At 46.4% G+C, this 25,871-nt stretch overlaps 2 protein-coding genes across 2 annotated transcripts in view; both read left to right on the top strand.

Annotated features, from left to right (window-relative positions):
* LOC309564442 (uncharacterized protein) overlaps positions 1 to 25,871 on the top strand; it is a gene marked incomplete at its 3' end in the record, with an annotated part of 317,628 nt that overhangs the window by 71,983 nt on the left and 219,774 nt on the right.
* The window catches only part of LOC309563922 (uncharacterized protein), a gene marked incomplete at both ends in the record, with an annotated part of 51,860 nt that continues 29,953 nt past the window's right edge, over positions 3,965 to 25,871 (top strand). The window contains 3 exon segments of the mRNA XM_082268554.1: positions 3,965 to 4,030; positions 8,784 to 8,919; positions 14,015 to 15,180. Coding sequence (XP_082124680.1) covers positions 3,965 to 4,030; positions 8,784 to 8,919; positions 14,015 to 15,180 — 1,368 coding nt within the window.

Below are 25,871 nucleotides of genomic sequence, written 5' to 3'. Positions count from 1 at the left end.
ACCATTCTTCCAGAAGAACATTTGTGAGGTCAGGCTCGCAGTCTCCGCTCTAATTCTTCCCAAAAATGTTCTATCTGGTTGAGGTCAGTCAAGTTCCTCCACCCCAAACTCGCTCATTCATGTCTTTATGGACCTTGCTTTGTGCACTGGTCCACATCATTTTGTGAAGTGGGGATTATGGTGTGGGGTTGTTTTTTCAGGTTGTTATTCTTCTAGAAACACATTTGTGAGGTCAGGCACTGATGTGGATAAGAAGGCCCGGCTTGCTGTGTCCACTGTAATTCATCCCAAAGGTGCTCTATCGGGTTGAGGTCAGGACAAGTTCCTCCACCCCAATCTCGCTCATCCACACTATATTGCCAAAAGTATTAGGTCACCACTCCAAATCATTTGGTGGGGGGATTATGATGGGATTGTTTTTCTATAGGAATGTTTGACCATCTTTCAGAAGCGCATTAGTGAGGTCAGGCGCTGATGTTGGACGAGAAGGCGTGGCTCACAGTCTCTATTCTAATTCATCCCAGGTCAGGACTCTGTGCAGGACAGTTACCTTCCTCCACCCCAAACTCACTCATCCATGTCTTTATGGACCTTGCTTTGTGCACTGGTGCGCAGTCATGTTGGAACAGGAGGGGGCCATCCCCAAACTCTTCCCACAAAGTTGGGAGCATGAAATTGTCCAAAATGTCTTGGTATGCTGACGCCTTAAGACTTCCCTTCTTTAGAACTTAGGGTCCCTGCTTTGTGCACTGGTTCAAATCATTTGGTGGAGGTGGGGGGGGGGGTTATGGTGTGGGGTTGTTTTTCAGGGGTTGGGCTTGGCCAAAAGTGTTCAAAATGTCTTGGACTTCTGAGGCCTTAAGACTTCCCTTCACTGGAACTAAGGGTCCTTGATTTGTGCACTGGTCCATTTGGTGGAGGGGTTATGGTGTGGGGTTGTTTTTCAGACGTTGGACTTGGCCCCTTAGTTGCAGTGAAGGGAACTCTTAAAGCGTCAGCATACCAAGACATTTTGAACACTTTTGGCCAAGCCCAACCCCTGACAAACAAACCACACCATAATCCCCCCTCCTCCAAATGATAAACACTAAAAATGAATACCCCCTGGACTGTTTATAGTGTGACGAGCCACCGGGAGTAAGGAGGGATGTGTGACTGTGTGCTGGTAATCAGAGGAGGCCCAACAAGTCATCATACAGCAAGCCCTACAGTGGCAGTGCTACATATATAAATCCTGGGCATACAAAATCTATATAGAAATATAAAAAAATCCCCACTTGGTGGGAGTGGAGATGACCCCATCTATAAGGATATGCAGTCCATACACACACAGCACAAGGCCGTGTTCACACTACGAGACGTCTCTCGGGGATGAAGTTCCTCTGAGCGCCACAAGATGGCGATCTCAGTTCTACCCAGACAGGAAGTCTCTATGGAAGGCAGACAGGAAGTCTCTATGGAAGACAAGGCGTGATGTCAGGTACAGACAGGAAGTTCAGGGGGAGAGCTGAATTCGTAGGCCGTAGAGATGTGACCTTGCTGGGAGTGGCAGCAGAGGAGGTAATAAGATATTTATGTCTATTTACACCCAGTAAGCCGGCCGTCATCTCCATCCTCTTCCTCCATAGTCACTTTGACCTCTTTTATCTCCAGCAGATGATGATACACACATATATAGTGTGGAAACCTAGATTACCCCTTTAGGGTCACAACATTTCCCTACGTACGAGGCCGAAACATTCTCCTCGTTTTTGGAGATGTGTCGCATTTCCACCAATGGCGTTTTCACTGTATCAGCCTATCCTAACGTATTATACGACTTTTTAGGCCCCGTTCACGCTATGAGCACGTTTTGGGTGCGTTTCTTCATGCTTTACACATAAGACCGCCCATTTATTTTAGTGGGCTCACCTACGCGTGATAAATGCACCAAACTAGCCCGTGTACATTGAGCTTCGCAGGTTTTTTTGTTTAATTGTTTGATTTGATAGGTTTGTTGAGTGTTTTTTTTTCCACATAAAAACGCACATCTGCTTACACCTCAAATGCGAAATGCATTTTTTTTTTGTGTTTCGTAAATGCGCACAAAAACAAGTGATTTTGTGCATGTTCATGGAATGCTGAGACGTAAATTTGGTCTTCTAAGGCCACAAAAGTAGGTGCAGGAGCTTCACTGGCACCTTTGGGACAGCCGTCCTTTAACCTCATAGAAGATTTTATTGTTTATGTCTTTATTTAGTAGTTTTAATTTGGATTCATGTGACTTTATCATTTATATGGTTATCTAAAATCTTCACCACAAATAATTAGTCTCCTGAGTACAAGTACATCGCATCAGGGCCATCTTTATGCAGCAGTTAAGTCCAAACCTGAAGTTTACCTTTCAAGTTAGGAGAGGTGTTTTTCTATACTTTCCACCTGTGCAAAATGGGAAAGAGGGACATCTCTGTGTGTAGATAGTCCAGATCTGCTGTTTCAAGGACTGATCTTCCTTCTCAGTCCTTGGCTCTAATGGCATGGTTGTTTATGTTGAGGTTCTGAGGGATGACCATTGCAATGGTTGTTGATGTCCAGATTCTGAGGGATGGACATTGCAATGGTTGTTGATGTCCAGGTTCTGAGGGATGGACATTGCAATGGTTGTTGATGTCCAGGTTCTGAGGGATGGACATTGCGATGGTTGTTGATGTCCAGGGTCTGAGGGATGGACATTGCGATGGTTGTTGATGTCCAGGTTCTGAGGGATGACCATTGCGATGGTTGTTTATGTTGAGATTCTGAGGGATGACCATTGTGATGGTTGTTGATGTCGACGTTCTGAGGGATGGACATTGCTATGTCTGTTGATGTCCACGTTCTGAGGGATGGACATTGCGATGGTTTGGTTGTTGATGTCCAGATTCTGAGGGATGGACATTGAGATGGTTGCTGATGTCCACATTCTGAGGGTTGGACATTGCTATGTCTGTTGATGTCCAGGTTCTGAGGGATGGACATTGCGATGGTTTGGTTGTTGATGTCCAGGTTCTGAGGGATGGACATTGCGATGGTTGTTGATGTCCAGATTCTGAGGGATTGACATTGCGATGGTTGTTGATGTCCAGGTTCTCAGGGATGGACATTGCGATGGTTGTTGAAGTCCAGGTTCTCAGGGATGGACATTGCGATGGTTGTTGATGTCCAGGTTCTCAGGGATGGACATTGCGATGGTTGTTGATGTCCAGGTTCTCAGGGATGGACATTGTGATGGTTTTTGATGTCCAGGTTCTCAGGGATGGACATTGCAATGGTTGTTGATGTCCAGGTTCTGAGGGATGGACATTGCGATGGTTGTTGATGTCCAGGGTCTGAGGGATGGACATTGCGATGGTTGTTGATGTCCAGGTTCTGAGGGATGACCATTGCGATGGTTGTTTATGTTGAGATTCTGAGGGATGACCATTGTGATGGTTGTTGATGTCGACGTTCTGAGGGATGGACATTGCTATGTCTGTTGATGTCCACGTTCTGAGGGATGGACATTGCGATGGTTTGGTTGTTGATGTCCAGATTCTGAGGGATGGACATTGAGATGGTTGCTGATGTCCACATTCTGAGGGTTGGACATTGCTATGTCTGTTGATGTCCAGGTTCTGAGGGATGGACATTGCGATGGTTTGGTTGTTGATGTCCAGGTTCTGAGGGATGGACATTGCGATGGTTGTTGATGTCCAGATTCTGAGGGATTGACATTGCGATGGTTGTTGATGTCCAGGTTCTCAGGGATGGACATTGCGATGGTTGTTGAAGTCCAGGTTCTCAGGGATGGACATTGCGATGGTTGTTGATGTCCAGGTTCTCAGGGATGGACATTGCGATGGTTGTTGATGTCCAGGTTCTCAGGGATGGACATTGTGATGGTTTTTGATGTCCAGGTTCTCAGGGATGGACATTGCGATGGTTGTTGATGTCCAGGTTCTCAGGGATGGACATTGCAAATTCTGTCAACCCTGAAATGCTGAAGGCCTCTTCTACATCCACTTCTCGAAAAGTGTGTTATTGGACTTGGAAGGCTAATTTTTGGTGTTTTTTTCACCACAGGAGCTTCTCCATGGGATGAATTCTTTCTTGTCTGCCAGTGGATGTGGACCAACATGTGGCCCTCATTAGAAAGGATCGCCACTCTCCCGTGTCTCTCCCAGAACCATGCCGCTACACGTTCTGCCCTGCCATAGTTCTATGACTAAGTCCCAGTGGGCAGGGAAAAACATGTCAGCAGGGCGTGATTCTGGCGAAGACATGCAGGCTGAGGCCACCTTTCACTTTTGTCTACATGGTTGATGGGGAGAGCAGTGATCCTTTCTAATGACATGAATTAGCCTTCTGGAGCAGTATTTGGATATGCCGGCACCCTGTCTTTTAGTGGGTCTGGGGAAACGATCACCCATTGGCTTTAGCAGCGCCACACTCCTTGATTACCAGGTTGCGTTGGGCCCTCAATACCCTTGCCTCCGCTTTTGCAAATCTTTTTCAAAGACCGATGACATCTTACTCTTTGATTAGGATTCTTATTCAAGAAGTCATTCATCTACAGTTGTGTTCAAAATTTTAGGGAATTTAGTGTACATTTGTAATTGTATTCAGAATGAAATCCTACAAGGACTTCTTAAAGAACCATATGCAACTAAAATGACATCAATTGGTTTTGTAATACAGTAGTAAATGTTTCTTTTGTGAATTCTTCATTGACACAATTATTCAACCCCTTAAAGACTACCACTCTGAAGAACAGAGGTTCATTGAAGTGTTTTCAATCAGGTAATGAAAACACCTGTGGATGTCAGGGAGCAGCAATAAAGCCTAATAAGCACCAATTAGGCAGCTTTAAAATTACTGTGATACTCCGCTCCTTCTAGACATTTACTGGTGTGGTTACAAACATGGTAAAGTCAAGAGAATGGTCCAGGAAGACAAGAGAAGAGGTGATTACTCTTCACAGGAAGGGCAATGGCTATAAGAAGATTGCAAAGATGTTAAACATAACAAGAGACACCATAGGAAGCATCATTCGCAAATTCAAGGCAAAGGGCACTGTTGAAACGCTACCTGGTCGTGGCAGAAAGAAGATGTTGACTTTGACTGCTGTGCGCTACCTGAAGCGTAGAGTGGAGAAAAGTCCCCGTGTGACTGCTGAGGAACTGAGAAAAGATTTGTCAGATGTGGGTACTGAAGTTTCTGTTCAGACAATGCGGCGCACACTGCGTAATGAAGGCCTCCATGCCAGAACTCCCAGGCGCACCCCCTTGCTGTCTCCAAAGAATAAGAAGATTCGATTGCAGTATGCCAAAAGTCATGTGGACAAATCACAGAAGTTTTGGGATAGTGTTCTGGGGACTGATGAAACAAAATTAGAACTGTTTGGGCCCATGGATCAACGCTATGTTTGGAGGAGGCCTATGAAGAAAAGAACACCTTGCCTACTGTGAAGCATGGCGGGGGGTCAATAATGCTTTGGGGCTGTTTTGCTTCTGCAGGTACAGGGAAGCTTCAGCGTGTGCAAGGTACCATGAATTCTCTTCAGTACCAGGAGATATTGGATGACAATGTGATGCAGTCCGTCACAAACCTGAGGCTTGGAAGACGTTGGACCTTTCAACAGGACAATGATCCCAAGCATACCTCCAAGTCCACTAGAGCATGGTTGCAGATTAAAGGCTGGAACATTTTGGAGTGGCCATCACAGTCACCAGACTTAAATCCGATTGAGAACCTCTGGTGGGACTTAAAGAAAGCAGTTGCAGTGCACAAGCCTAAGAATGTGACTGAACTGGAGGCTTTTGCCCATGACGAATGGGCGAAGATACCCGTAGATCGCTACAAGACACTTGTGTCAAGCTATGCTTCACGTTTAAAAGCTGTTATAACTGTAAAAGGATGTTGTACTAAGTACTAAGATTGAATGTCACTTGGGGGTTGAATAAAACTGATAATGATGTGAGCACAGAAAAGACATTTGTGGTTATTTCATTATAAATGTTATGTTATATTTGTCTGACCTACACCGGCCTCTTTGATTTAATTGTAAGCAGGATGACTGAATGATCAAAATCAATGTCAAACTGGCCAAAACAATCAATTTCAGTGGGGGTTGAATAATTTTGAACACAACTGTAGCTCATCCTGTCAAATCCCGTCTGCCTCCATAGCATTTTAATGTTTTCCTGTTCGTCCATTTTGAGCTTATTAGGAAAACATCCCTTCCTTTTTGAGCCATAAAAGCGACCTTCTTTGGGCCATAACCTCGCCCATAGGAGTATCAAAACTCACAGCCTTGTTTTGCATGGAACCCTTTTTTTGATTCTTTAGAAGGTTAAGTTCATTCTAAGACCAAGGCCTTCCTTCTTGTCAAAAGTGGTCTGTCCTTCTCAATGTGGATGTTGTCTTTCCATCCTTGTGCCCAGCACCTGTTCACTGGTAGGAGTGTCAGGACCTGGATTCCCTGGGCGGAGGGTTGTAATTACAGTGTCCACCAGCAGATGTCAGCCAGCAGATCCCAGTGATCCGTTTCCATCTGATGCTGGCTCCTGGGAGGGTATTTAGGTCCTCCCTTCTTAAGTGCTTCTCGCTCCAGTGTTTTGCTGCTGCCGGTTTCTGTTTGCCTAGATCCTGCTCTTTTTCCTGCCCTGTACCCAGTCGCCCTGTACTTGCTCCAATCTTGTTCTTTATCCCAGTTTTGTTTCCCTCTTCCCATCTTCTCCCTGCACCTCCAGTTTTACCCTGCTCTTGGTGTTCCCTCTTTTGTATATATTGCATATAACTAGTTGTTAGGCTTCTGTTATTAGTCAGGTATTTTGTCACTGGGGTTTTTGGTTCATCTATATCTTTATGTTTGCTGTGTGCTGGTGTTCTGTTGGAGTTTGTTTCATTGTAAATCCACCTAAAGCAAATACAGTTTCCTAAGTGTAGCCATGCATATCTTGCCATCTCTGCTGCTGATGCCTGACATAACACAGGAGCAAGAGGTACTTAGTAAGGGAGGACCTAAATAACCTCCCAGCAGCCAGTATCAGGTGGAAACTGATTACTGGGCTGAGAGACACCTGCTGGTGGACACTGGAATTACAGCCCTCCTCCCTCGTAACCACAGTGCCGCCTACGGGCGATCCAGGCCCTGACAAGATGATTGCTGTCCATGGCCTGGCGGTTGTCCAAGCTGTCCGAGTCTGTCTTATAGCCACAGCTTTAGTCAGGAAGAGTGACTATCTTTGTTATAATTAGGGCATCCCAGGAAGGGTGTTCTGCCTTCTTGTTCCACTACTTCTAGGTGGATGCCTCGGGCCAATGTTGAGACCTATAGTCTAAAAAAGGGGTTTTGAGGTCCAGTCAGCAAAATTTCCTTCAAGCAGAGGTCCGAATCTCATTAGCATATTAGGGTCCCCCTGCACATCATCATCTTCAGCGTACTTTTAACATAGTAGTCCACTTTACCTTACAGTCCCCTCTTTAAAGCAGTCCCACAGTGTCCTCAGTTACCCTTCACAACACTGCCCCCCTTTAAACCATGCAGCCCCCCTTTAAACCATGCAGCCCCCCTTTAAACCACGCAGCCCCCCTTTACACCACACAGTGCACCTTTACACCATGCAGCTCCCCTCTACACCACACAGCCCCCCTTTCACCCCCATTGAACCATGCAGTGCCCCTTTACACCCCCATTACACCACACAGTGCCCCATTATACCACACAGCACCCCTTTACACCACACAGTGTCCCTTTACACCCCCTGTTAACACAACACAGTGCTCCTTTTAATGCAAGCCTCCCCTGCACAGTCCTACTGTACCTTTGGCAGGGCAAAGGCACTAATCATCCTGGGGGGTCCTTCAGCCTGGCTATCAATGTCCTCCTCACAGTGGACGGAGGCGGGAGGAGCTGCAGATTGGGACTGAGGGGCGGGAGCTGTCCAAGTTATCATTTTAACAAGTGGGTGATTGCCCGGCTTGTTAATATGAAAAGACTCCCACTCTCTGTCTCGATCTGCAGCTCCTCCCTCCCCCACCCACTGTGAGGATGACATCGGTGGCCGGGCAGAAAGCCAAGGAGAGGACACCCAGCTGTGGCAGTGGCACGGCCGTGGTCTGGACAGGACTGTCACTCAGTCCAGTTCCAGACCGTGGTCCGCCATTTTCTGTGAAAGCTTATCGACCTTTGCTCTTGGTACTGCTTCTTAAAAACTGAACATAGTAGATGTAGGAGGGGTTATGGCCCCTATGGCTGGCCTACAGTTTGTCTTATTTATAGTGTCCAATCCTCCGGTAGATGGCAATACTATGCGGTTCAAAAATCCCTGAGAGGAGAGATGAAAAAAGATTTTGGGAACGTCCTATTACGTTGCTGTTGGTGTTTTTCCATACAGAGTTTTCCTGTGAAGTCATCTCAGTACATCCACCTCACTGCCTGGAAACGCCAAGAAAATTCTACAAGGACATCATGATGGAGAATCAGCCACCCCTCACATCACCGGGTAAGAGGAGACTTTATTGCAAAGGAGAGAGCAGTACGGAGGGTCCACCTAGATCCCCCATCATCTGATAAACACATAGAAACAATGTATTCAGTCAGTGTGTGTGTTTCCTACAGATGGATCCAGTAATGGGAACCCACCAGAGAGATGTCCCCATCCTCTATATTCCCGAGACTGCACGCAGGAGGATCAGGATCAGGTAGATGAGGAACAATCATTGGTAGTTATGATTTATACACAAGCCTGTTTGTTACAATAAATGTTTTATTTTATATTTAGAATGGAAACTTCGAGGATTTTAATATAATTATCAAAGAAGAGTTTAAAGAGGATGATGATGAGTATGGGGGGATTGAATCTTCCGAAGGACACACTGATCTCAATAAGGATGTTAAGAAGAAGCCAACTAAGAGACGTCTTCGTTCTCGGCATTCCCGGGATTCCACACAGGAAGGTCACACCATCCCTCACCATCATCAGGTGGGTGGAGTTGAGGGTCGGGAACATAAAGTGATTGAACACTCTGACATGTGGAGATGATGTGTGGACTCTACAAGATGATATTTTCTATATGATCTCACATCATAAATACTTCTATGTTACAGATGTTATTTTCTGCCATTCTGTTGGTTTAGGGTGGAGATCTGATGAACATGAAAGTCGAGGATGAAGAAGAAGAGACGTATGTGAGGGATGATCAGCAATATACGGAGGAGGCTGGTGAGATCAGCACAGGTGAGCCATAATATATTCTTCTGTTATCTCTGCTTTGTTTGTAGGAAGGGGTCACTCTGTTTCCCCTTTAGCCACTTTCAGACCAAAGATGGCTACAGTGGTTGTCCAGTTCTGGGATGGCGTCTATGGACCGCTCCTAGAACCATTCCCCCTGTGCCTGCATCCGGTGCGCTCTGTGATCGCTAGACATGTGCGGTTGATTTAGTTCCAAATTAAAATTCGGACAAATTTTTCGTTATTCGCATGTATCCGAATTTCCGAATTACATTAGTAAGAATTTAAATGAATCTGAAATACTGAATCAAAATTTCGAATTGTTTTCAAATCACATTCAAAGTTGAACAGTTTTTAAATCAAATTCAAATTCGAACAGTTCGGGATTGTACCCAACTGCATGCAAACCTGGTCGGGTTAGAGGATGCTGGTGGATGGAAAAAGCGAGAGGCTGTCCTGAAACCACGTGCAAGTCATAGGCCTGATGTAGAGAGTGTCCCCAGCCTGCGAAGCCTAGCTGATAGGCATGACCAGTGGTATAGTCAGGGTGCACCTCATCTTAGGAACACCATACATGCAGGTGTAAAGGTGGAGATGAATACTTAGAGGGCTGTGGACTATGTGCAGCCTGGGAGTTAGGCTTTAAACAGCCCTGTTTTAGGCAGGCCCTGATGACTCAACAAAATGGCGGCTGTCTGCACACAGTCACCGGCTCCCTGTTGCATAAATGTAAATGAAATGGAGAAAAGATGGCTTCAGCTCTTGTTCTCCACCTGTAGAGAACTCCTCCAAGGCATTTTGCTCTTTTTGGGGCTTAGTCTTAGATCTGTCTGGGTGCAGACGGCCGCCATTTTGTTGAAGTCTGCAAACCGATTCTCTCGGTCTAGCACCGGTCTATCCATGCGCTGATCTGACTGTTACAGGTTTGGGGGGCATTCGAGCAGTACTGTTTTCATGGTTTTGGTCTATGTAGGTGGGTGATTCAGTCATGCTTGTGGGCACCGCCTACATGCTCACTGATTGGTCCAGCATAGGACAGGAGTTGAGTGCTTTGAGGTCGAGATTAGTCACCCCCCTGTCCTGCACAGTAGGTCTTCTCTTAGCCTTTCTCAGCCTATTCAACACAGAGGAACCCTTGAAATGACTTTATGGTCTCGAGGAACCCTTAGCGATCTCTGGAGGAACCCTAGGTTTCCATGGAACACTAGCTGGGGAAGGATGTTTCTTACACTTGTGGTCATTGGGAAGAATTACCCCCTTACAGATGGCTGAAAAGATCAGTCGTGTCAGTGGGAACTTATATGAGAGGCAGGAATTCCTCATTCCTCATAGACCTCCTAGCAACCTCTGGAGGAACCCATGGATTGTATGGAACCCTGGGTGAGGAAGAATGCTCCTTACACTTGTAGCTAAAATATCAATGGTGTCAGTGGGAACTTATCTGAGAGGCAGAACTTACTCATTGCTCAAAGAACCCTTATCAACCCCTGGAGGAACCCAAGGGTTCTGGAGGTATCCTAGCATTCCATGGAACCCTGGTTGAGAAACCTTGGTTTAGCAGGATCACTGCCTTTTTGGAGCAACATAGCCCCCTCATTAAACTCGAACATCTTAACAGTAGCACAACAAAAGTCTTCATCCACAAAATGTGCCCCAAATGTTTATTTTCAGGTCAATATAGTCCCAGTAACAAACAAGAAAGAAGCTTACTTTAGCTAGAAAGCTTCAGCAGAACAGAGTTCAAACATGGTGGCCCCATAGGGCCCAACCAGTCATGGAGGTTTTTCATGTGTGAATCCGAATGCTGACAGGTGCAGCATTCAGCAGCTCTCCCGTCAGTCTCTTTCCTCTTCTATCTACCTCCGACTTCCTTATCAACCCTCACATTTAGACATTATTTATGTAGATTCTGGGGTTCAGCAGGCTGTATTAGATTTGTTACAGTCACAAGGCAAACAGGGATCCAAGCCACCGCACACCGGAAAAAGCCCAGGTATCAGATGAGAAGTCGCTCCATCCAAGCCACGATCCCCCCGACCTGTTTCGTCCCCATCTGACGGGGCTTAGTCACGAAGGGCCTCCATGACTGAGCCCTGTGGGTGGGGGCAAAATGCGTCGGAGACGTGGCCTGGATGGAGCTGGGCTGAAACCACTTCTCATCTGATACCTGGGCTTTCTCTGGTGTGCGGTGGTTTGGATCCCTGTTTACTTTGTGAGTGTATTTAGAGCCAGGGCAGGCTCTTTTCCAGCCCCCCCCACCCTTCTCAGTGAGGGTCCTCGGAACCTGTGATGGAGAGCTGGAGCAGCACTGGAAATTTTCATGGTGTATGGTCACAAGGTAGGAGCCCTAGTGCACCTAAAGGAAGGGGGTCTACGTAGCCCACGCCAGCACAGATGTAACCATCACGTGAAGGACCTGTGCAAGGCAGGAGGCCCGGGGAAGGGTAGACCTGCATCCTAGAGAGACAACTGTAGACTTTCTGATCCTTATGGAGTTAGGGGCTGGGAAAGATTGCAAAGGGCCAAGAGTTCCCTGAGTGGGGCTATTCCCCTAGAGCAGGGGTCTTCAAACTATGGCCCTCCAGCTGTTCAGGAACTATAATTCCCATTATGCCTAGTCATGTGTGTGAATGTCAGAGTTTTACAATGCTTCATGGGATGTGTAGTTCCGCAACCGCGTGAGGGCCGTAGTTTGAGGATCCCTGCCCTAGAGGGTCCCAGGAGAGGTGTACCTAATGGAGGAGGTGCCTTCAGAAAGCCCAGTTTTCACATTTGGCTACTGAGGACTTTCCACTAAATGTGATTGACTATGTAATGGCAAGTGACTCTGGAATGTACACTATATTGTCAAAAGTATTGGGACGCCTGCCTTTACACACCCATGGAATTTAATGGTATCCCAGTCTTAGTCCGTAGGGTTCAATATTGAGTTGGCCAACCCTTTGCAGCTATAACAGCAACATCTATTCTGGGATGGCTGTCCACAAGGTTTAGGAGTGTGTCTATGGGAATGTTTGACCATTCTTCCAGAAGCGCATTTTTGAGATCAGGCACTGATGTTGGAAGAGTTGGCGTGGCTCGCAGTCTCTGCTCTAATTCATCCCAAAGGTGTTCTATCAGGTTGAGGTCAGGACTCTGTGCAGGCCAGTCAAGTTCCTCCACCCCAAACTCGCTCATCCATGTCTTTATGGACTTTGCTGTGTGCACAGATTCAAATAATTTTGTGGAGGGGGGATTATGGTGTTGGGTTGTTTTTCAGGGGTTGGGCTTGGCCCCTTAGTTCCAGTGAAGGGAACTCTTAAGGGGTCAGAAAACCAAGACATTTTGGACAATTTCATGCTCCGAACTTTGTGGGATCAGTTTGGCCCCTTGGTTCCAGTGAAGGGAACTCTTAAGGCGTCAGAATACCAAGACGTTTTGGACAACTTCATGCTCCCAACTTGGTGGGATCAGTTTGGCCCCTTAGTTCCAGAGAAGGGAACTCTTAAGGCGTCAGCATACCAAGACGTTTTGGACAACTTCATGCTCCCAAATTTGTGGGAACAGTTTGGGGATGGCCCCTTCCTATTCCAACATGACTGCACACCAGAGCACAAAGCAAGGTCCATAAAGACATGAGCGAGTTTGGGGCGAAGGAACTTGACTGGCCTCCCCAGAGTCCTGACCTCAACCCGATAGAACACCTTTGGAATTAATTAGAGTGGAGACTGCGAACCAGGTCTTCTCATCCAAAACCAGTGCCTGTCCTCACAAATGTGCTTCTGGAAGAATGGTCAAGCATTCCTATAGACACACTCCTAAACCTTGTCGACAGCCTTCCCAGAGGAGTTGAAGCTGTTATAGCTGCAAAGGGTGGGCCAACTCAATATTGAACCCTACGGACTAAAGCCTCGTACACATGCAACTTATTTCCGCCGACCGGTTGTCTGTCTTTTGTCCAGAGTGGTGTCTGTTGGTTGGAATGTGCTGTAGACTGCACACGAATTTTCCCGCACGACAGAATTCTACTTCAGAAGTGATGTCATGTGGTGGATTGCTTTCTATGTGTTTTTTCATCTCTGAGCATGCCTAGTCTTGCTCATAAGATTTTTCCCCATCGAAATCTGTACTAATGAGATGAAAATCTGACGTGTTTTGATGGTCAACAAAAATTATATAGCCTGCACACCAGGATTTTTTCGGCCGAAAAGTCAGAGTCGGTTGTCGGAAGCATCATACTAACAAGCCGAAAATCGGCAGATCAGTCGTCGGACGAAAATTCCCGGCCGAATTTCGACTCGTGTGTACGAGGCTTTAGACTGGGATGCCATTAAAGTTCATGTGCGTTTGAAGGCAGGCGTCCCAATACTTTTGACAATACAGTGTATGTTGATGCGATTTGACTGTGAAACCATTTCCTGAAAATGACCAGTAAAGTGCGCCAACCCTATTCTTGTATGGACATTCCTTCCTTGGGATATAAAGGTTGAGGGCCGGAAATGTTGTGTGGAGGCCTCTGGCATAGAGTGGAGCACAATATGATGGAGAGTTCGGCCTCATCAGGACAGGAGTGGAGGTAGGACTTATGCTCTTGGCACCAATTCTAGCCAACCAGGAAACACCCTTTTACCAGTTGATGTAGGAGGGGAAGAGTCCATCCTGGACCCTCCTGAGAACATCTGTTCACCTGAATCTACCTGATCCAAATTAAATCCTGGTTTAGGTGAACTGATCTAGCGATAACATTTCTCATATTTTTTCCATCAAGAATCTCTCAAATAATCGTCTCACTTTATTTCCAGATTGTAAATGGGATCCTTCTGACTCTGAGGAGTTTCGTACTGTGAGGGTCAACGATGAATTTCAGGAGGAGACGACATTTTCTGATCCTGAATGTGCGGAAAGTTTTATCTTTGAGCCAAGTCTGTACGCCCATCAGAGTTCTCAGACGGCAGAGAAGCCACACGCCTGCCCCGACTGCGGGAAACGTTTTACCACGAGATCGCTAGTTGTCAGACATCAAAGATCTCACACGGGGGAGAAGCCGTTTTCCTGCTCTCAGTGCGGGAAATCATACTCGCAATCATCGAAACTTGGCAGACATCAGAGATCCCACACGGGGGAGAAGCCGTTTTCCTGTCCTGAGTGCGGGAAATGTTTTGTAACGAAATCAGAACTTGGCACGCATCAGAGATCTCACACGGGGGAAAAGCCGTTTTCCTGCCCTGAGTGCGGGAAATGTTTTGCACAAAAATCAAAACTGGTCAGGCATCAAAGATGTCACTCGGGGGAGAAGCCGTTTTCCTGCCCTGAGTGCGGAAAATGTTATGGAATGAGATATGATCTAGTAGTTCATCTTAGATCTCACTCGGAGGTGAGGCGCTTTTCCTGCTCTGAGTGCGGGAAATGTTTTAAAGAGAAGGCCCACCTCTACACTCATCAGAAAATTCACACGGGGGAGAAGCCGTTTTCCTGCCCCGAGTGCGGGAAACGGTTTACAGAGCTATATCAGCTTAAAAGTCATAAGAAAACTCACACAGGAGAGAAGCCATATTCCTGTTCTGAGTGCAGAAAAGGTTTTTCGCAGAAGGCCCATCTTTACAGACATCTCAGCATGCACACGGGGGAGAAGCCATTCCCCTGCTCTGAGTGCGGCAAATGTTTCGTCAGCAAATCGCACCTTGATAGGCACCAAAGAACTCACACGGGGGAGAAGCCGTATTCATGTCCTGAGTGCGGGAAAAGCTTTGCACAGAAATGCCATCTCACCAAACACCAGAAGGATCATTCAAGCGAAAAGCCGTTTTCTTGCTCTGAGTGCGAGCAAAGCTTTTCACAGAAATTGCTACTAGACAGACATTACCGAACCCACTTGGGGGAGAAGCCGTATTCCTGCCCCGACTGCGGCAAATGCTTTCCCTTTAAGTCTTATGTTCTCAGACATCAGAAGAGCCACAGAAGCGGTAAGGTGCGTTAGTGCCCAAATGGTCTCCTCTAATCTTCTTACTGTGAGGAAAAACCTGATTAGGACGATCACTAAACACATCAGAGTTCACAAAGTTCTGTCTGGCTTACTCCTCTAGGAGAGAGTGGGGCACGTCATGATGTGATGGCGCCTTGGGGTCGTGACGTGATAGTGCCGTGGCGTCGTGACGTGATGGCGCCGTGACGTGATGGCGCCGTGGCGTCATGACGTGATGGCGCCGTGATGGCGCCGTGGCGTCATGACATCATGGCGCCATGGCGTCATGGCTGGTTTAGCCTCTGTTGCAGTCTAGTCCATCTTCCAACTGCTTTTTAGGACCAGCTAGATGTTGCTTGTGGATGGAGAGAGGGGAAGATCAGACTACAAACGACAGCAGTGACTAGTACAGCAAATATGCTATGAGCCAGCAAAGGCACCAAGAGCAAAATAAAAATATACATTTAATTTTTTTTGTAAGTCGATTGATAAAAGGGTAAAATGAAACCGCAGAGGACGACAACTAAGTGCAGTGGATGGGAAAAGAGTTAAAAATAGAAGCAATAGGTCCAAAAATATCCGCGGCAGCTCCTCAATGATACTGAAAGGATCTCTTCAATATACACTGCTCAAAAAATGAAATGAACACTTTTTAATATAGCATCAAGTCTGTTAAACTTCTGGGATATTGATCTGGTCAGTTAAGTAGCAGAGGGGGTTGTTAATCAGTTTCACCTGCTTTGGTGTTAATGAAATCAACAACAGTTGCACTAGATGGGCAACAATGAGACGACCCCCCAAAACAGGAATGGTTTTACAGGTGGAGGCCACTGACATTTTTTCCTACTCATCTTTTCTGAGTGTTTGTCACTAGTTTTGCATTTGGCTGGGGTCAGTGTCACTACTGGTAGCATGAGGCTATACCTGGACCCTATAGAGGTTGCACAGGCAGTCCAACTCCTCCAGGATGGCTCATCAATACCTCCCATTGCCAGAAGGTTTGCTGTGTCTCCCAGCACAGTCTCAGGAGCATGAAGGAGATTCCAGGAGACAGGCAGTTACTCTAGGAGAGCTGGACAGGGCCGTAGAAGGTCCTTAACCCATCAGCAGGACCGGTATCTGCTCCTTTGTGCAAGGAGGAACAGGATGAGCACTGCCAGAGCCCTACAAAATGACCTCCAGCAGGACACTGGTGTGAATGTCTCTGACCAAACAATCAGAAACAGACTTCATGAGGGAGACCTGAGGGCCCGACGTCCTCTAGTGGGCGCTGTGCTCACTGCCTGGCACCATGGAGCTTGATTGGCATTTGCCATTGAACACCAGAATTGGCAGCTCCACCACTGGCACCCTGTGCTTTTCACAGATGAGAGCAGGTTCACCCTGAGCACATGTGACAGACGTGAAAGGGTCTGGAGAAGCCGTGGAGAACATTATGCTGCCTGTAACATCGTTCAGCATGACCGGTTGGGTGGTGGTCAGTGATGGTCTGGGGAGGCGTCTCCATGGAGGGACGCACAGACCTCTACAGGCTAGACAATGGCACCCTGACTGCCATTAGGTACTGGGATGAAATCCTTGGACCCATTGTCAGACTCTATGCTTGTGCAGTGGGTCCTGGGTTCCTCCTGGTGCACCACAATGCCCGGCCTTATGTGGCGAGAGTATGCAGCCAGTTCCTGGAGGATGAAGGAATTGATACCATTGAATGGCCCCCACACTCACCTGACCTAAATCCAATAGAACATCTCTGGGACATTCTGTTTCAGTCCATCCGATTGCGCCAGGTTGCACCTCAGTCTGTTCAGGAGCTCAGTGATGCCCTGGTCCAGATCTGGGAGGAAATACCCCAGGACACCATCCATCGTCTCATTAGGAGCATGTCCCAACGTTGTCAGACATGCATACAAGCACGTGGGGGCCATACACACTACTGAGGACCATTCTGAGGTCCTGCAATGACATTTCACCAAAATGGACTCGCCTGCTGCATCATTTTTTCACTTTGATTTTCGGGGTGTCTTTGAATTCAGCCCTCTGTAGGGTGATAATTTTCATTTCCATCAAACTATGTGGCATCCTTTCCTTCCTAACACATTACCCAGTCCATACCAGTATAGATCCTAACACATTACCCAGTCCATACCAGTATAGATCCTAACGCATCACCCAGTCCATACCAGTATAGATCCAAACGCATTACCCAGTCTATACCAGTATAAATCCTAACACATTACCCAGTCCATACCAGTATAGATCCTAACACATTACCCAGTCCATACCAGTATAGACCCTAACACATTACCCAGTCCATACCAGTATAGATCCTAAAACATTACCCAGTCTATAACAGTATAGATCCTAACACATTACCCAGTCCATACCAGTATAGATCCTAACGCATTACCCAGTTCATACCAGTATAGATCCTAACACATTAACCAGTCTATACCAGTATAGATCCTAACACATTACCCAGTCTATAACAGTATAGATCCTAACACATTACCCAGTCCATACCAGTATAGATCCTAACACATTACCCAGTCCATACCAGTATAGATCCTAACACATTACCCAGTCCATACCAGTATAGACCCTAACACATTACCCAGTCCATACCAGTATAGATCCTAACACATTACCCAGTCTATAACAGTATAGATCCTAACACATTACCCAGTCCATACCAGTATAGATCCTAACACATTACCCAGTCCATACCAGTATAGACCCTAACACATTACCCAGTCCATACCAGTATAGATCCTAACACATTACCCAGTCCATACCAGTATAGATCCTAACACATTACCCAGTCCATACCAGTATAGATCCTAACACCTTACCCAGTCCATACCAGTATAGATCCTAACACATTACCCAGTTCATATCGGTGTCGAGACTAAGCATGATATTTTTCCCCATTGAGATCTGATGTGTTTTCAAAGCGTTCCTTTAATTTTTTTGAGCAGTGTATATAAAAAAAAAAAACAGAGGGTGTCAACTAAGTGCAGTATAAAGGAAAAAGTGGCAACTCACAAGGTGCATACGGATAAGAGAGTGTCATCCACCCAGTGCAGTTTGCTGTTGAGCCTCAGTGTGTCAGGATGCACATGCCGCTGTCAAGAGCTGTGTAGGACACCTGGCACGAAACTGGCAACCCTGAAGGCACCTTGGAGCTCATGGACTACACAAGGCTGGAAGTGTCATCACGCCTGAGGGGGGCCCCAACATGGGGAGCGTGACTACATGTCTCAGAGCATAACTGCTCCTTTTTCAAGCAGTTATGCTCTGAAACATGTAGCCACGTTGTGACCCTCCCAGGTGTGATGTCACTTCCAGTCCTGGGTAGCTCCAGGATTTGCGGTTTCGTTTCTGGTGTCCTATGCAACTTTTGACAACAGAATCTGCTTCCTGGCTTCTGAAGACACACTGAGGCTCAACAGCTAACTGCATTGGGTGGATGACCTGCTCTTATCCTTATGCACCTTGTGAGTTGCCACTTGTCATTTTTAATAAAGTCTTCTCCTATATTCTGCACTTAGATGGTGCCCTCTGTGGTTTCCTTTATACTGTGTATTGCATAGATCCCTTCAGTCCCATTGGGGCGCTGCCACAGATATTTTTGGACCTATGGACTTTTTAGTATAATCCTACACTCCCACAGCATATATACATGTATGATTATGTTGTAGCTCAGCTACCTGCACCCTTCTTGATAATTCCTTGTAAATGATAAAAGGGTGCCTTCAGATTGTTATTAAATTTTTTATTGTATTTCTTTGTCTGAGTGTTTTTGTTTTGTTATTTTTGAAGGAGCCGACTCTCCCCCTTCTCATAAATCTCAGGATGTCTGTAGTAGACTCCAATGATAAGTCCATCAGTTCATAAACCCATCTATCATTCCACCCGTAATTCCTCCTCCGCACCATCACCACCTCCAACCACAAGATCATCTCTCAACCCCCCTCCATCTATTCTCTGTCCGTGTCCCTCTAAACAAGAGGACCAGCATGAATACAAACAGCCCAGTCTTGTGAGGAGTCAAGCCGTGTTTCTGGAACATCAATCACAAGATCATCTTTCTTCCTCACTTTCACATCTAACATAGAGAACCCCCCTCCATCTTTTCTATGTCCCGTGTCCCTCTAAACAAGAGGATCACCATGAATACAAACAGCCCAGTCCTGTGAGGAGTCAAGCCGTGTTTCTTGAACACCAATTAAATCACATAGAAAAACTCCCCTCCATCTTCTGTTGTGTTTCAAATGCCGCTTTGTGCACTGACACACCTCCTTAGATCTAGTCTGTCTGGACATTATCCAGTTCAGCTCTTTGGACATACTACGTACATCCAAAGCATGCACCTTTAATCACAAGCTGATGGCTGCAGTAGCAGGTTTTGTTTAGCCGGCTCCCGGCTTGAAAGTGATGTGGAAGCTCCATAGCTGCCGATCACATTCAAAGAGCCAGCAGTGCAGGGCCGACCCCTCCTTCCTCCCATGGTTCCCAGGCATTTCTGCTCTTACCGGAGCCCAGGATCACAAGCTAGGGTAGGAAGAGCATTGTGAGACTGTAAGTCCATCAGTTCATTGACCCACCTATCATTCCACCTGTTATTCCTCCTTCACACCATCACCACCTACAACCACAAGATCATCTTTTTTCCTCACTTTCACATCACATTCAACATAGAGAAACCCCCCTCCATCTTGTCTGTGTCCCTCTGAACAAGAGGATCAGCATAATTACAAGCAGCCCAGTCTTGTGAGGAGTCAAGCCATGTTTCTGGAACACCAACCACATCTCCAACCCCAAGATCATCTTTCTTCCTCACTTTCACATCACAGCTAACATAGAGAAACCCCCCTCCATCTTTTCTATGTCCCTCTGAACAAGAGGATCAGCATGAATACAAACAGCCCAGTCTTGTGAGGAGTCAAGCCGTGTTTCTGGAACACTAACTAAATGATGGCTGTCACATTCCTGACTGTGGAGCTTGAGATGACAAGGGTGGCCTCTTGCACAATTCCCATCTAAGCACTCCTGGTAGTGGAGCGGGCATGGCCTGAGGGAAGCCCAGGCTGAGGTTGTCATTCTCACCATCACACACTTGCTTGAATGTGCGGCGGCGGGGATTCCTTCCTTTCTCTCTCCTGGTAGTGAAGACAGGGACTGCTAGGGCAACAGAAGGGCACAGATGCCAGGAAGTTGGAGTGAACTTGAGTTTTGAGACACAGGGATCCACCTAATGGCAGTACGGAGTCAAGTCACAAGTTGTGTTTGGCAGCAACCAGGCAGACAGCTACAGAATCACAATTAGGTTCAAGGTCGGAGACAGGCAGGTGATGGAAACATGCTGGCAGTGAGAAACCAAGTCAGGAGGCAGAAAAGTGATCACAAATCCAGGATGGGGTCAATAATACAGATGAGCAGCAGACATACTGTAGCAGGCAAGGCCAATCTGTAGAGAAGTGTCAGGCGCAGCTGGGTCAGTAACAAGGTTAGAAGGTTTTCAGGAACTTGGAATGCAGGAATTAGGGTTGAAGACAACCCAGCAATGAGTCTAGGCAGACCTCAGATGTAAATAGGCCACTGGGTTCCAATAACAGAATGTCTCTAATAATATAGAGCAGCCTTTCTCAAACTGAGGAATCCCTAAAATAATTTTCAGATCTTGGGGAACCTTGACTAAAACCAATTCATCAGGGGTCAAGGGGAAAAAAAAAGCAATTTACATTAGTGGTTAGTAGTAATAATGCAACCCTTGCTGGTTTTGTCAAGAGCTGTTGGCCCTAGAACTATGGAGGCACCACCGAATGAGAGGTCAATCAACCACAGGTCAAGGAACCTCTAGCAACCTCCGTAAGAATCCTAGGGAATTCACAGAACCCCGGTTGAGAATGGCTAATATAGGGCATATATACACTATCCAGGTGACTAGGAACCCCTAAAATAATTTCAGATCTTGGGAAGCCCTTACTAAAACCAGTTGTAGCACCCTCCAAGGTAGGTGCTAGGTAAAATGTAGCTGTCTGCTTATCAGCAAGGCCCTATTTTCAGCTAGGCTGGCATGTGTTCCCAGGGGTGCCTGTTGTGTTGGGGAGTCCCCCCACTGTATCCCAATGAGGGCTCTCCTTGGGCAGTGGAGGAAACCTGACCAATAGCACACCAGGGCTTGTGTCCATCCTGGAAGGGCAGATTCTGCCGCACAGCATTCAGGGAGAGGGTATAAGTCTGTGGGGAGCACATGACAGATTGTCTTTGGTGGGAAGCAGAGTCCCAGGAAGGAGGGTGCGGCTGCCTCTCCTCCTGTCAGGAAGAATCGGGTATCCCGGTGGCTTGCCTGATGGGATACAGGGCTGAGCTGAGCGGCAGGAAGAATCCAGTGTGCTGAGGACCAGTGGAGATGTGGGGGTCGAGTTCCAGGAAAGCATTCTGAGTAGTGAGTACTGTGAACTGTCCCTGGGGGTCTGCCTAGCAGAGGGGACCACTCCAGAGAAGGTTAGAGGGATCCAGGAGCTAGCTAGCCCGTGCGGAGTAAAAAGTAAAGGGGGTACCAGAGTTTGACCCTGAAGAGTAAGAGGGGGTGCCAGTGGTTGGGCCCTGAAGTACAGTGTATACAGTGCAGAGTGTGCAGTGCAAGGTACACAGAGTTGAGTGTTGCAGCAGCAATAACCGTACAGAAGGCTACCTCAGTCAGTGAAGACTACAGGGAGCACTTTAAAGGACTTTTGAGCTGAGAGGAAGTGTCAGAAGTCGGATTCAAGTTCACAGACATCGAGTCAGTTTTCCAAGCGCCAACGGATGTTGACCGGCATTCTTCCAGCATCAAACTTGCAGGCATTTTTCACAGAGTGTCCCAAGTTGTACCTAGTTGAGCCAGAGGAGTATCCCACTCATTCCCTTCTCCAATCCCTATACAAAATTAACAAAAAAAACCAAAGATGCCGGACTGTTCGTTGCCTCAGATATCACACTTGGGGAATCAGCTCAAAGGGGCTGTTTGTGTTAAAGGCAATTCTGGCAGACCCATATCAGGCCCAAAGCCTACCTGCTACACAGTTCATCAGGGGTCAATGTTCCTTACATTGGTGGTTCGTAAAAAGAATGCAACCCTTTCTGGTTTTGCCAAGTATTGTTGGCCCTGGAATTATGGTGGCAACACCAAAAAAAAAAAGAAACTCCCACAAATACGAGTTCAATTAACTACAGGCCAAGGACCTTTGGCAACCTCTGGAAAAGCCCTGGGGATCCACAGAACCCTGGCTGAGAATGGCTATTATAGGGCATATATCCACTATCAAGGTGACTACTCTAGGAACCCCTGAAAACATTTTCAATCTTGGGGAACCCTAACTAAAATCAGTTCATTGGGTTCAAGGGAAAAAATCCCCCTTACATTGGCGGTTAGTAGAAAGAATGCAACCCTTGCTGGTTTTGCAAAGTATTGTTGGCTCCGAAACAATGGTGACAACAACAAATGAGAGGTCAATTAACCACTGGTTATAGAACCTCTAGAATTTTCTGGAAGAAGCCCAGGAACCCTGGTTAGAAATGGCTAATATAGGGAATATATCCACTAATCAGGTGACAACTCCATTCTCTATTAAAGATAGTCTGGCAAAATGGTCAACATTTTGATGCTTCCAAAACTCACAATAGCATTATAAAAGCCCACTCCTTGTTAAATACTCTCATGCCCCCTAAATGGATATCAGAAAAAAAGAAACCTCTTAGAGTTTTTATCTGAAAACAAGGCTCCTGGGTTAGGTGGACTCCCAGCGGAAAATATTCTGTGACTCTACTTCCACATCTCACACTAGAAAATGTAAATGTATTGGGTGCCCTTTACATTGCCAAAGCTTTCAACAGCATTTAACAGGATTACATGTGGAAAGTGCTTATCTCCAAATATCACCCAAACCGTCCACTCCGCTTCTCCCAAGACCTTCTACTCTCTAACTCCCTTGTCTCCTCCTCCGATGCTCATCTCCAGGTCGTCTCCAGAGCCTCTCCCATCTTCTGCAACTCACTACCCCAATCTGTCCGATTATCTCCTCCTCTATTAGCTTTTAGACGATCCCTGAAAACCCTCCTCTTCAGAGAAGCCTATCCCAACCACACCTAACCTCCTCTTCAGAGAAGCCTATCCCAACACACCTAACCTCCTCTTCAGAGAAGCCTATCCCAACCACACCTAACCTCCTCTTCAGAGAAGCCTATCCCAACCACACCTAACCTCCTCTTCAGAGAAGCCGATGCCAACCACACCTAACCTCCTCTTCAGAGAAGCCTATCCCAACTACACCAAACCTCCTCTTCAGAGAAGCCTATCCCAACCACACCTAACCTCCTCTTCAGAGAAGCCTATCCGTACCACACCTAACCTCCTCTTCAGAGACGCCTATCCCACCCACACCTAACAACTCTGTCCACTTTTAGGCGATCCCTGAAGACTCATCTATTCAGGGAGGCCTATCCTGCCTTCAGCTAACAACCAAATCTTATACATCCCTCATCAGTTCATCCCTCACAGTTACTACCTTTTGTTCCACCAGCCCCTCCCTCTTAGATTGTAAGTTCACAGGAGCAGGGCCCTTCTTCTAACCCTCTTGTTTTGAATTGTACTGTTGGTGTATTGTCTTCCTTTATATTGAAAAGCGCTGCGCAAACTGTTGGCGCTATATATAAATCCCGTATAATAATAATATTACAGCCAGGATTTTGATAAATTTTCTGTGTAAATTTCCTGAAAAGAACCACAACGTTCTATTAATTTAACAAACACATCATTTCCTTAGATCAAAGTTTTCTAAAATGTAAAATTTTGGTAAATTTTAAAACATTTCCAGCCAATGTGGTTATCATTTTGTTGGTTAAAAATAAGAGCGCATTAAACAGAACTGTAATCCGAGGATGGAAGCACTGCCTACGCTGCAGAAATGAAATCCGCCACAAGGTGGCGACCGCAAATACTTAACGTGGAACGCAAAGACAGGAAGTGACGTCAGGTGCAGACAGGAAGTGATGTCAGGTATAAATATGAATTTCCAGGTCAAAGGTGACTCTAGTGGAAGTAGAAAGGAGACGTTGCTGAAACTGGCAGTAGAGGAGGTAATAAGATATTATTTTCTATTTACACCCAGTAACCGCCCGTCATATCCGTCCTAAATATAGAACCAATAATCTAACTGTCCATCCAGAGCCTCTGGTTTATAGACCAAATACATCTAAAATATAGAACCATTTATCCAACTGTCCATCCAGATCCTCTGGTTTATAGATCAGATACATCCTAAATATAGAACCATTTATTCAAATGTCCATCCCAAGCCTCTGGTTTATAGACCGGATACATCCTAAATATAGAACCATTTATCCAACTGTCCATCCAGAGCCTCTGGTTTATAAACCAGATACATCCTAAATATAGAACCATTTATCCAACTGTTTATCCAGAGCCTCTGGTTTATAGACTGGATACATCCCAAATATAGAACCATTTATCCAACTGTCCATCCAGAGCCTCTGGTTTATAGAACGGATACATCCTAAATATAGAACCATTTATCCAACTGTCCATCCAGAGCCTCTTGTTTAAAGACTGGATACATCCTAACTTTAGAACCATTTATCCATCTGTCCATCCAGAGCCTCTGGTTTATAGACCGGATACATCCTAACTTTAGAACCAATCATCCAACTATGCATTTAGGGTCCACCTAGATCCCCCATCATCTGATAAACACATAGAAACAATGTATTCAGTCAGTGTGTGTGTTTCCTACAGATGGATCCAGTAATGGGAACCCACCAGAGAGATGTCCCCGTCCTCTGTATTCCCGGGATTCCACACAGGAAGGTCACACCATCCCTCACCATCATCAGCTAGATGATTAACAAGCTCTGGTAGTTATGATGTTAATGTAGCACCTCCCTAGCGTAGGATGTTAGGTAAATTTTGCTTTTGGCTCCTTCTGCAATCGAGGGAGCAGTAATTGTTTGTTCTGGCCTGTTCAGGGTCTCACCGGCTGGGAGATTGATTGTTTTCCCCTGCCTCCAAAAGAAGCTCCCAGAGCTTAGGGCGGGAGATTCAAATCAACTAGCCTGAATATTTTTAGGGTTCCAGCCAATCCCTTCAGAGGAGCGTCAAGTAAGGGCTTGGATGGAGATAAAGAGTCTGAGACACTGAAGAGTAGGGTTCATTGTCCCCAGGAGGGTTCCAAAGGTGCAGGGCTGCAGCTGCCAAGCAACCCATGGACCATACAGCTGCTTTAGGAGGCCCTAGAAGTCACAGGACAAAGGGGCTTTGCTTAGAACTAGCTGCAGAACCGTAGCACCAGGGATCTGGTCCTGAGAGGCGCCATTTCACTCAGTGGGTTGTGTCCGGAAGAAGCTATCCTGGAAAATGTGAGTAGTGACCTTAAGACTGTGTGCTGGAGAACTGCGCCGGGTACCAATCACTGTGCATTGAGCAAAATAATCAGATGCCTAAAAAACTTGCCCCATAACCTTAAACTGTTGAGCCTTAGACTATTCAGCACCCCTAACTACCAGGTAGAACATTTCCTGTTAAAGAGATTTCTCTCACGGCCCACAGTTGTGAGGTTTTAGATTGCTTGGCGACTTGCCCCATGGTCCCCAGCTGTGAGGTTTAGATTGCTATGAGACTTGCCCCATGTTCTCCAGCT

The sequence above is a fragment of the Pelophylax lessonae genome (assembly GCF_965119305.1).
Source record: "Pelophylax lessonae genome assembly, chromosome: 9".
NCBI lineage: Eukaryota > Metazoa > Chordata > Amphibia > Anura > Ranidae > Pelophylax > Pelophylax lessonae.
This window is presented reverse-complemented; position numbering and strand designations above follow the sequence as displayed.